This window comes from Macrobrachium rosenbergii, chromosome 39, assembly GCF_040412425.1.
Source record: "Macrobrachium rosenbergii isolate ZJJX-2024 chromosome 39, ASM4041242v1, whole genome shotgun sequence".
Classification (NCBI taxonomy): domain Eukaryota; kingdom Metazoa; phylum Arthropoda; class Malacostraca; order Decapoda; family Palaemonidae; genus Macrobrachium; species Macrobrachium rosenbergii.
Window position 1 is genome coordinate 10,478,003 of NC_089779.1, and position 12,751 is coordinate 10,490,753.

Consider the following 12,751-nt stretch of genomic DNA (forward strand, 5'->3'; position numbering starts at 1 on the left):
GAAGCAGCCAAGCTCCCTAAAGCAGCCAAGTGCCTTGTAGCAGCTGAGCGCCCTGAACGCCCAAGTGCCTTGAAGCGCCCTGAAGTGGCAGAGCACCCCTAAGCACCCAAACGCCCTGAAGCAAGTTCTTCGGTGGTGCCAGCACCAGTTCCTTATAGGCCACTTCTTCTGCCTTAGATCCATCATTTGTTCCTTTACAGCATCAATTAGACAGTATATTGCAACTTCTTCAGAAGCCTTCAACTCCAGCAACACCTGCACAAGATCGTGTTTTGTGTCTCCGATCTTTTCAGATGACGAAGATGTTGACCAGGACTCACCCTCGACTCCATATGCATCCCTGCTCAGATTTCCTGCTTCAGAATTTCCCGGACTTTTTCACTCCTGCGACTCCAACATCTCCAGCTTCATCGTTTATTATGAGTAATCATCCACCAGGTTTAGTTAAGCTCCCTAAAGTGGTTCTCTTTTCCTCGTTGAAGAAAGCCTTAAATGAAGTGGAGAACTGGCTTTCTGAGAAGAGGGAACAAGGAAAGGCCTGCTTCAGCATTCTGCCTTCCCATCTTGCACGTATGCGCTACTTATCCTACGTGACAGGAGAAGCTCCTTCCCTGGGAGAGGCTACCTCCTCCCAGGGGGACTTCTCGGGGCTCATCAACGTGGGACGTAGATCTGCTCTCTCTTCTGGCAAGGTTTTCTTCTCAACGCAAGAAATAGATAATTTATTGAAAAGTCTGTATAAATCATTTGAAGTAATAAGCTTTCTTTACTGGTGCATAGGGGCCAAGAAAATTAACGATACCTCTCACCAAGAGACTCTCCGGACCTTCTTAACTTTCTTTCCTGCCCTGACAAGGCAGTTAAAGATGGTTCTCAGGAATTAGCTGCTCTATGGGCGTACTCAAGAAATGAGAGCTGTGGGCTTCTTTCAAATCTAAAGGCGTAACATCTTCTCAGAAACCGGCTCTGCTGTTTTCCCCGCTTGATAAGCACCATTTATTCCCGCAATCTACGGTAAGTGAAATTGCTTTGAGTGTACATAAGTCTACCCAGGATCTTTTGACCCAGTCGATGAAGCGCCGAAGAGATTACCCCAAATTCTTTGCTAAATCCTCTTCTCCTCTTCAGCCACAGACCTCTCACAGGGGCAAACAGAGGTCCCAGTCCAGGCCTTGAGGTGCAGTTAGGTTTGTGAGCGATCAAGAAGTCTGCAACAAAGCCAGCCGCTTGCAAATGAGAATGCAGTCGTCCATGCCCCAGTTGGTGCCAGGCAACATCTCTTCTGGGAGAGATGGGGCATGAAACGGCCGGATCAGTGGGTAGTAAAAGTGCTAAAGGAAGGATATTCCATCCCTTTCAGGGAGAGGCTGCCCGTGACCAACACTCCTGTCTTATTGATGGCTTACTCCATAGGATCAGAGAGATATTCGGCCCTCTCAGAGGAGGTTTCTTCTGCTCAACAAGGAAGCCATAGAAGTAGTCAAGAATGTTGAGTCGAGGGGTTTCTGCAACCGACTATTCGTGGTGCCCAAGTCTTTTGGAGGATGGAGACCAGTGCTCAATGTCAGTGTCTTAAATGCCTTCACAGAGAAGACAACAATTCAATATTGAAACTGCTCATTCTGTTCTTGCATCTGTGCATCAGAGAGAGTGGATGATCTCCCTCGACATGCAAGACGCGTACTTTCACATTCCAATTCATTTAGATTCAAGAAAGTATCTCAGATTTGTTTACAAGGATCAAGTCTATTAGTTCCGAGCACTTTGTTTTGGCCTCTTGACGGCCCCACAGGTATTCACCTGAGTATTCGCTCCCCTGGCGTGATGGTTTCGTCTAGCGGGTGTAAATATCTTGCTGTACCTGGATGATTGGCTGCTCCGTTTGGCCACAAAGTGGCGTTGCATGGAGGACCTACAGAAGGCACTGGTAATGACTCAAGAATTAGGACTATTACTCAATCACGAGAAGTCACAGATGACCCCCTCTCAGAAGATTCTTTATTTATGGGTCCAGATAGACTCTTGAGTTTTCGGGCTTCTCCGTCCCTCAAGAGAGTGGAAGACTATCTGAGGAAAATAGACCTGTTCACTCTTGCTCCGCCACTCAATGGATGAGTCTCTTGGGTACTCTGGCTTCTGTGGAGCACTTTGTCTGACTAGGGAGGCTTCACATGAGACTGCATCAGTTTTACCTAAGAGCCTGTTGAGATCAGAAAGTGCATCAAGACCATCACTTCTTTCCAATAACTTCGGAGATAAAGGAGCACCTGCGTTCGTGGAGGTCCGAAGAAAGATTGACGGAAGGGAAATCTCTCCTCCTGAACCCTGACCTAGACTTTTCCGATGCGTCAGATACAGGTTGGGGAGCTCTCCTCTGGAACCTAGAAGTCTCCGGAAAGTGGTTCCTCAAGGAGAAAGATTTACTTATCAACTCAAAGGAATTGAAAGCAGTACACCTGGGACTACAACGCTTCACAACAGAGGTCTGCAACTGGATGGTAACAGTCCATGCAGAAACATCATGGCCTTGGCATATATAAAACATCAGGGGGGAACTCACTCGTTCTCTCTCTACGATATGGCGAGAGATCTCCTATGCTGGGTGGACCAGAACCGGACCCAATTGGTCCCTTGGCTCATTCACGGCAAATGCAATGTTTTGGCGGACGAACTGAGCCATCAAAAACAGATCCTCCCTATGGAATGGACACCAGATTCTCAGGTATGTTCCAGCCTTTGGAGTCAATAGAGACAACCGACTGTAGATTTATTCGCTACATCCAGGAATCACCAACTACCTCTGTTCTACTCCCCCTTTCCGGGCCCCCTGCATGGGCAACGGATGCGATGATCCAAGATTGGTCCAATCTGGATCTTTATGCTTTCCCACCATTTGGAATGATCAGAGAGGTACTGAGAAGGTTTTGTTCACATCACAACGTAAGGATGACCCTTGTGGCTCCCAAGTCTTCTCAGTCAGCCCCACTTGAGGAAGTTCCATCAAAGTCTATCCACTCTGGCCCTGAGAGGCTTTCGACTGTCAGCAAGCTCATCCGAGCAAAAGGATTTTGTAAATCAACAGCGGAGGCTATTGCCAAATGTACACATAACTCTTCCAACCAAGTCTACCAGGCAAAGTGGTCAGTGTTTAGACTTTGGCGCAGAAGAAACAACGTTTCTTCTTCTCAAACATCTATTGCTCAAGTAGCGGACTTCCTTCTTTATTTGAGATCTTCTAGGGGCCTGTCTGCTTGTACAGTTAAGGGATACTGTATAGAGCAATGCTTAGCTCTGTTTTCCTTCATAGAGGGCTTGATGTTTCTACTAATCAGGATTTTTATAACCTTATTAGGTCTTTTAATATCTCCAAGTCCAGAAAGGAGGAGTCCTTCTCATGGGATCTGGATGTAGTCCTTAAGTGGCTTACTGGTTCATGTTTTGAACCCCTGTGCTCTTCCTCTCTAAGGGACCTAACAAGGAAGACTATTTTTCTCTTGGCTCCGGCCACTGCAAAGAGGATCAAAAACTTCATGCAAGTGTAAGGTAACCTTGACATTTCTCTGTATCTCAGAAGCTAGAGGTCTCTGATATTTGAGTCTTTTTCAGAATATATAATGGTAAGGTTTTGAATGTTCTATAAATCGTGTTCCTTTGCTCATCTACTCCATAAACATTTTATTTCTATAGTTCCTTTTATTAATTTAATTATTGTTTTGAAAAGACAAAACATAATTATTGTTGAATCATATTCTTCAATGACTTTACTGATCTTGTCGTTGTTAAATGGTGGTATTTTCAACAGAACAGGTGCAATTGATGCCTAGTTTATGCTACGTGGGTGTTTGTGTAAAGGCATGATGTTGAATAATGGCATATGATTTCAGGTTGTCTGTACAAAAGCTGTATCACTCATATTGGAAAGCATGCATAGAAATGTTGGTGCAGAGGTTGAAGCAAGCTAGCACTATATTTTCTGTGCATTTATGAATATAAATGGTATAATTTGAGTGATGACTACTTTAAGTTTTATGTATTTTGCTTGCCAGATGACAAAAAGTGATTTATTGAGTATTATAGGGATTTGATTCCACAAGGTGGCTTCTTATGTAACCAGTAAACTATATTCTAACCAGTATACCCACCTTTTTGAGAATAACTGGTCTATTAACATTTGTAAATTGTTTGTGTGATTTAAAACTGAAATTGATCATCAAGTTTCAGATCTTTAAAATAAGATTGCTGAATGGTATTTTTACCAGCTTCAGTGTCTTAGAAGCTGTGTATATCATCTCATATAAGCGTATGTACAAACATTATTTTCATGATTGGTGATCCAGTAACACTGAATACCTTTAAACAATTATTATAAAGGATATAGTAGTACAGTATATTGGTCAAGATGTTGATTTGACATTGGTATTAAATACCTTTAAAAAGATGTCGTACCTTTCCAGATTGAGCAGCATGCAAGGTCACAACAAATCGACAAAGACATACAAAAAGACAGACAGCGGTACAGACGGCAGGTAATGTAGCTATGTGCTTGTAGTCAGTTACTTTATTTTCATCTTGCTGAAATACGCGAAGAATTGAAGTTGATGTAGGGATTTGAATTCCTCTTGGTGATGAAATTTTGTTCTCCTTATGATATGGAAAATAATGTTCTCAGTTTTTGTGTATATATTATTTGTTTGTTTCTATGTTTTAATTGGCGAGCATGGTAGGAAAATGGATACCACATTACAGTATTGAATTCATTCAATGTAAACCTCGTTTTACTTGTTTCTTCTGCTATAAGAGTCCTGTTTGATGTACAAACACCACCCTACTTGCAAACATTTAACTTACAAACATTCAGAGATACAATTAAAAGGGATCACAAATTAAAATTTTGTTCAGGGCTCTCCCCTTTGCCACCTGTAAGTTCAAATTTTGCTATGCACGCCTGTTCTGTACATACAGTACTGTATGTATGTGTTGTGTTTTAGGACGAAAAAACGTACAGCACTATATGGATTTTATATCATACTGAACGTAAGTAGGTTGGTGTTTGTATACTTGACTGTTAGGCTGAAATTACAGGACTGATGTAAGGTATCTTATTAGTGAGAGTAATTTTCGTTAAGGATATAGAAAGACTGCCTTTTATTTATTTAACCATTTCCATTTTAGAGTACTAGTGTTGTGTTTTCTTTTAGGTTTGATGTTATGGTAAGAGGTGATGGAAATATTTGAAGGGTAAGGGCACCATAGCAGTTAGAGTAATATACCCCCCTTTCTCTTTCTTTCTCTTTCTATCTCTCCTCTCTTTCAAAATATGGCTAAAGTTAGTTTTAAACGTGTAGGACCCACGTAATTCATGCTTGGATTTTAAAGGCCAAAAATTAATATAGCTGGAATGACTGTCTGTATTGTATTTAGACATGGGAAGTGTGATCTAAAATAATTTTTTGAAAACTGTGATAAAAGACTAATCGAATTTTTTGTAGTTGATAGAAAAAGGAAAAATAATTGCCTGGATCTTGATGAATAAGCCTAAGGCAAATTAATTCTACATTGCATCCAGTACTTTTTTAACTGCTCCCATCACTTGCTTGTCATAGTATTAATTGCTATCCAATAATAACAGTAAACTGATAGTAGCTAAAATCAGTTTTAGAAGTAAAGTCTAAAGCATCTGTAGTTAGTGATTATTTGTTAAATAAAACCTATTAATTTTAATCAGCCTTATTCCATGTAAAACACGCCCTAGCAAACCAGCTTGAAGAGTTAGGGAGAAGAAGGTCCTAGTGTGCATATCCAGCCAGCAGTCCACTGTATGTCCACAAGATCTGTCATTCTTCTGTGTAACATTGATTGCATTGAACATGTGAGGTGCCTCCCAAGTCGGGGCTGGAGGCTAGTATTAGATGTTCCCAGTCTGAATAAGTTAGTTAATTTTACTGCCTCTTTGATGGATTCATTCAGTTTTCTGTCGATATGCAGAGTGCATACTTACTAGTCCTGATCCATCCTTAATCTAAGAAGTATCTGTGCTTTGTCTTCACAGGGGAGGTCTTCCAATTCAAAGCTCCAAGTCTTGGTCTGAGCATAGTCCCACATGTATTCTCCCATGTTTTGGCTACATTAGCAGGAAGGAGTAGAGACAAGTTGATTGCAGTCTCCTCCAACAATTCAACCTCGCTATCTTTATTAGGAAGTACAGATCAAGAAACTATCTTTATTAGGAAGTACAGATCAAGAAACTTATTCAGGCTAGCTGAGAAACTTCCATGGGCAGAGTCCAGGAACATCATTTTTCTACAAAAGTTTGTCCAAGGGAGAAAACACAACAGTTATTGCAGACAACTCAACAGGAAATGGCAGGTTTTCTATTAGAAAATCTCTCCATAGTATGTCAGAAGTTGTGAAACCTTTGATGATCCCCAACATTGATCTGTTCACGACTGCCCAAAACGCAAGTTTACTGTGTTCCATGCCAGGACCCCGTAGGGGAGTAGTGTCATTAGTGCACCACCTCAGGCAGTGCACTGTAGGCATTATTTAAGGTTCTTACCAGCATCCCTTCAGCCCCTAGCTGCAACTCCTTTCTTTCTTTTTACTGTACCTCAGTTCATATTATTCTTCCATTTTCCTTTCCACCCTCTCCAAACAATTGTTTCATAGTGCAGCTGCAAGGTTTTCCTCCTGTAACACCTTAAAACCTTTTCTGTTTCTCTTTCAACACTGAATGACCTCATAGGTCCCAGTGCTTGACCTTTGGCCTAAATTTTATATTCCTTTCCTTTCCTTCCATGCCAGGATATCTGGCATGGATAGTCACTGATTTTTTCCTGGAGTGGTTGAATCTAGATCCTTGTGTTAATCCTCCATTTGCATTCCTGAGGAAAGTTTTCAACAAGTTGTGAGCATCTGAGAATGCAAGCTGTTTTTAGCTCTTTATGGCCCCAACGGAAATGGTTTCCCAAGCTACCTTTCCTGGCAGTAGAAGTTCTTCACATTGAACTAATCAGGAAAGATCTAAGACGGTCACATTTGAGATTTTATTGAAACCTCTACTTACTTCATCTGGCTGCATAGAAACGTATCTGTGTTTTGTGAGGTTGAGGCTTTTCGGGAGCAGCTAGGGAACAAATCCCTAAGCCTATTAGGCCCTCAACTGTTACAGTCTATCAACAACAGTGGTCAGTTTATTGATCTTTGTGCTTGTCGTGAGGGATTGAGTGCAAGAACTTTGTGGGTTTTCATGGGTTGGGTAGATACATATGCATCACCACTTTCATGCTCTGTGGCCATATTCACCCTCCTTCACATAAAGGAACAAAGGATGCCTGTACTTGACTAACCTTACATGTGGAACACTGATGTAAGACAGGCAGATGAGCAGAATGAGGAAGTACAGTAGAGACGAATTGGATGACCAAGATAGCAGCTGGGAACCCAGAATTTCACATCTAACATTGCAAATTCATTTATTTATATTTTCTTTGTTGGCATATAAACTAGGACAAATGTATTTTATATAGTTGAATATGATATAAGGTTTGAACTGAAGCTTAATCTTCATTTTCCAATAGTGTTTATTAATCCTCTTCAGGTCAAGTTGTTATTACTGGGAGCCGGAGAGAGCGGTAAATCAACATTCCTTAAACAGATGCGAATTATTCACGGGTATCGCTTTGCTCATGATGAGATTGAAGAATACAGACAAACTATATACAAAAATATTGTGATGGGCATGAAGGTAAGGTATTTACTGCATATTCTTATGAATTTTTTAGGTATGTAGCTGTAGGTTTTACTTTTTCAATTAATATAATTTTGAAGAAGTTTGACCTGATTACTAAAGTGTAAGTTTCAGTGCAGTGTCAAGCATGAATTGGTAAAGAAGGTTATAGAAATATATTTGGAAACTTTTAAAATTGCTGTGTGATTTTATGAAAGTAGACAAGGTTTGTTCTTACAGAAATATAAACCATCATCTTTTATGTAGGATTATTCCTGAGCAAAAGCTGGAATTGGTCATTGAAACATGGTAACAAGGTAGTTAGCTGACAGTTAGGGTTGGTAATTGGGGCAATACCCCCCCCACTCGGTGTCAGTAAACATTTTTGCTTCATCTGTTGTCTCACGTGGACGTTTTTCTGCACCCCTGCTTGGCAACACTCCCTAGATGTTGCCACCAAATCCTTTTCGTGTCCTCTTCCCTGCCATTTCTGCATGTACAGCTCTCTTTTGGTCCTGGGAGGATTTGCATAGGAAGGTGAGTGACCCCACTCGCTCTTTCAGTGGTGAGTGCGCACACCTCACCGCTGCCTACCTCTGCTGACTTCTTTTCTCCAGGTATCTTGTTGTCCATTGAATAGCTTTGTGAGATCCTCCTCCTCCTCCTCCTCCTCCTGTACTAGGAAGATTGTCTGGATGTGATGGTGCTGCAACCTAGTCTGCTCATAGTTCACCATGGACTCTGGAATCTAATGTGTATGGTGGTGCCAACGCCTTTTCTTCCTTGCCTATAAAGTAATGTACTGGTTTGGCTTACACTGAACATAATGAGCTCCGTGGGACATCACCTCTGCACAGAACCCCATTCATAGACTGGTACTGGTGATACTGATCATGTGCTTCAGTCCTATGAGCTTGAACTTTAGCAGGCTGATGCATTGTCCTGTCTCATAGGAGAGGACAAGGCTTAAGCTTCCTGGGACTTGACAAGACTAGATAGTCCTGTATCTCCAGAACCTCAGCAATTGGGATTGGGCGAGCACTTTTGAGTGATCATTGCACCATATGTGATTGTAATGATCTCAGGAGCCTTTCTTGGCACCCCTTCTGAGCCGGACCCTGTCAATAAAGCACACCCTAGGGCATGCTCCTGAAGCAAGACTGTCATTCAGAGTGCTGTGGTCTCAGCCTTGGTGTTTTGGGCCAAGCGAATGATCTATCTAGTAGACTGGGCAAGTCTTTTCCTTGTTGTTCACATGCTAGAGGAGTTCTACATGCCAGAGAATGCACAGACGACTGCTTTAAAGTTGGATTTGTCAGTTTGCAGATCTGATAGATAAATCCTTGTGGAGAAACTCTTTCAGGAGGGTACTACTTTCTTTGCCTCAGAGTCAGGAGTCATGGAGTCTGTCACCATGCTTTCCTTTCAGGCAGCATTGTGGTTTGACTTATGGTCGAACATGCTTGCTGACTTTGTCATCAAAGGTGTCTCATCGGAGGATGAGAAGACAAAGTTAGGAGGTCTCATTGGAGGATAAGGCAAAGTTAGGAGGTCTCATTGGAGGATGAGTAGGCAAAGTTAGGAGGTCTCATTGGAGGATGAGAAGGCAAAGTTAAGTTAGGAGGTTGCAGGCTTCTGCTTAAGTATTTGGTTTTTCAGATATTCACTGGTCACAGATTTCTAGACTACAGGAATTGTGGTCTAACAACTTCCAGTTGTAAGATATCTCAAGCTTATTTGTGCATGAGTGTTTGGTTTTCAGATATTCATTGGCCACAAATTTCTATACAATAGGAATTATGGTCCGAGGACGTCCTTGGATAAACTGTTGATAAGTATCTCTTTAATGATAACACACTCAATCCTTGCTTGATGCTGTAGGTACCTGATGTTACTAGTGCCTGATGTGACAAGTTCCTGACATTATTGATACCTGATACACAGCGGATACCCAGCATCATGGTGTTTGGCACTGAGTAGCCTTTAACAATTGACAACTTTTTCAATCCAGCTGTGCAGTTTTGGAGACATTTACTAGTGATGGGGCAGCTTTCTTGGCAGCCTGTCAGAGGTGGGCCCTGCTTCCAAGTAAGGATATGTACTTTAGGGTGAGTGCTATCACCTTTAGGATATGGATTAAGAAAGGTTTTCCTGGGGTAAGTCTTCCTTTTCTTGCAGTTTTCCAAGGGCAGTATCTTGGTGTCAGGTTCTGATCTGACCCATTCCTTGATTTGTGGAACCCTCTTCATTGCTTCTTGTAACAGTTCCTAATCTAGACATATAAGCATGGAACACCCACAAGTGTTACTGGGGTGATGTTTTTATAGCTTCAGTTGATTTTGTGTCTTCTCTCTCTCTCTCTCTCTCTCTCTCTCTCTCTCTCTCTCTCTCTCTCTCTCTCTCTCTCTCTCTCTCTCTCTCTCTCTCTCTCTCTTTGTGTGTTCTCACAGCTGTTAAGTTTGGTCAGTCATGACCACAATGCTTAGATTTCTTAATCATAATATTCCCTTCAGACTTACGGTTTATGGTTTCTTACCTGTTCCTTCTTCCCATCTGAACCTCAACTTAGAAATGGAGGGAAAAGGGGTGTTGAATATAGCAGGCTCAGGGGTATAGCAGGGGGGAATCCTTTTAAAACTTGAGTTTTCCAATACAGGTTTCATTTTTCATTTAGCTTTGACCACTCTGAGTAGGCATCTTGGCCTTCCAATAATTTTGTCTTCTCACTTCTCTTCTGAATTACTATATTGGTTTGGGTTGGATCTTCACTTGTTTTGATGCAGAAGAGAATTCTCTTGGTATTAAGTCTAGGAAGGTGCATTACATGTTATTCCCTGAAGACTCCATTGCTGAACACCTTGCTTCTGCTTCAGGGGAATCAATATACTGTAGATCCTTAGGAGGAAATTGAGGCGGTACAAAACGGCCATCTTGAGACTTATACTTGTTCCCTGATACCTGGGCAGAGGAAGAGTTCACATACTTATCTTCTCATCTTGTAATAGCCTCGCCTCGCTCTCCACTGGTTTTCACTGGTTGGTTATGGATAACAGTCTCCATTTGGGAAGGGAGGCTTCAGCTTCCCCTTCTGTACGGAAACTTGGAGCTTTTATTTGTCACCTTGCCTGACATTGGCACTCCTAAGAAAAAATTGCCCTTCCAGTTGAGTTTTCTTGGAGTTGATGCCATTCTACATGACTCTTCCATAGCCTTTGGCATATTTTTTCCCATTCATCATATGGAATAATGAGATATCTCCCAGCTATCCTCAGATTTTACTTGAGTTATTATGTATAATTCTTTTTGCTTTGTTAACTTAATTTCAGGAATTGATATGGTATGATTCTTCTTGTTTTGCTGTACAACTGCCACTGGAATTCCATACTGGTATTTGTCTCTTAGGATTTCTGTCAGGTCATGTTACCTCTACTGCTTCTTTTCTAAGCGTGGTGCAACCACATGGAAAATATTGCTTGGTGCTTTTTAGCACGGGGTTTGGAGTGATTCAACGCCTTCCTGAACCCTCGTCTTAGAATTATCGGAAGGCTCCTAACTCACAAGCTTCCTTCCCCGATCTACAATAGGCCACTTGAGGCCCCTGGATTCTTTCTCTCTGTTTGTTTGATGACTGCTCAATTATGGTGTAGTCTTACCAGCTCCTTTTGGACAATATTGCATCTTCCCTAAGGTATAGGGTTGGTTTTAGGTTGATGAAAAGACAAGTTGGACAACCCTGTTTATGTCCGTTCTTTAACAAGGGGGTAGGAGAGTGTGTAGAACACTGTCATTCATCCCTTGATGATGATCTTGCCAATGAGTGATCCTTTTGTCTGCTTTCTGATTAGAAAAAACAGGATTCCTTAGATCTGTCTTAGATTGTAGTTTTACATGCTGAACTACTCTTGCGTAGGACCCAGGACCCTGTCAACCTCTTCATTCCTCAGCCAAGTTGTCTAGCAGTTAAGGAGTCAGCCCTTCCCTGATCATAAATATGACTGAAAATCTAATAATCTGGGTGGGTGCTCAATTACACCTCCAGCCCTTTGCTATAAGCAGACATAAGAAAATGGCAATAAGTGGAAACTAATTGATGTGGAAGATTCACAACCTCTCATGTTACTCAAAATTCAGGAACAGTGCCAGTCATTTCTGTAAAATTCTCTGACTTAAAGAGTAAGTCTTTTGTATAAAAAGTGATGGTTTTTATTCTCATAGGAAAAAATAAGAAATTTTAAAGATAATTTGTATTTTTCCAAGATGTACACACCAGAACCTTTTATCAAAATCTTACCTCAGCCAACCCTGTAGAATTTGTTTTTAGAGCCAACCATGTAGAATTTGTTTTTAGCCGAAGAAAAAGTGACAGGTTACAGGTGAGTGGGCAGTACTCCACCACTCACCTGCTGGCCACCAGTTAACCAACTTATCTCCAAGCTTTAGCTATGGTTTCCAGCTTGCAACAGGAATACCCCTTTACAAAAGGGACTGTTTTGTATAGCTAGAGAAATACAAACTATTTTAAAGATTGGTATGTAATCAAGTAAGTGAATTGTTTTCTATGGTTGATTTGTTTTGTATAATTTCAGGTATTATTAGATGCAAGAGATAAATTAAGAATACCTTGGGGTGACCCTGATCGAGATCAATATGGACATCACGTTATGAAATTTATGGGTTCCATGTCCTTAGATAGACATGTTTTTATGGAATATGCCCCTAGTGTTAAAGAACTGTGGAAAGATAGTGGTATTCGGCAAGCATACAGTAGACGGGCAGAGTACCAGTTGGTAAGTTACAAGAAACATTTTTAATTTGTATATATATCAATAAAACTGATGTTTGAAAGCAAAGCATCATATTTTATGAAGTAACTGTTTGCTATGACATTGAATAGCAAAGAATCATATTTTATTAAGTAACTGTATGCATGTCATAGCTCATAATATGCCTACATATTTGATCCATTCATTGCTCAAGGAGTGGTGAGTTGTTCCTGTAGAAATACAAAAGCCATCACCTTTTATG

The 12,751-nt window shown here is 41.1% G+C and overlaps 1 protein-coding gene across 1 annotated transcript in view; it reads left to right on the forward strand.

Moving 5' to 3' along the window:
- The window catches only part of cta (Guanine nucleotide-binding protein subunit alpha cta), a 30,916-nt gene that overhangs the window by 6,177 nt on the left and 11,988 nt on the right, over nucleotides 1-12,751 (forward strand). Inside the window, exons 2-4 of the mRNA XM_067082543.1 lie at nucleotides 4,455-4,526; nucleotides 7,598-7,744; nucleotides 12,313-12,513. Of these exons, the coding sequence (XP_066938644.1) occupies nucleotides 4,455-4,526; nucleotides 7,598-7,744; nucleotides 12,313-12,513 (420 nt within the window). The remainder of the gene's footprint in view (nucleotides 1-4,454; nucleotides 4,527-7,597; nucleotides 7,745-12,312; nucleotides 12,514-12,751) is intronic.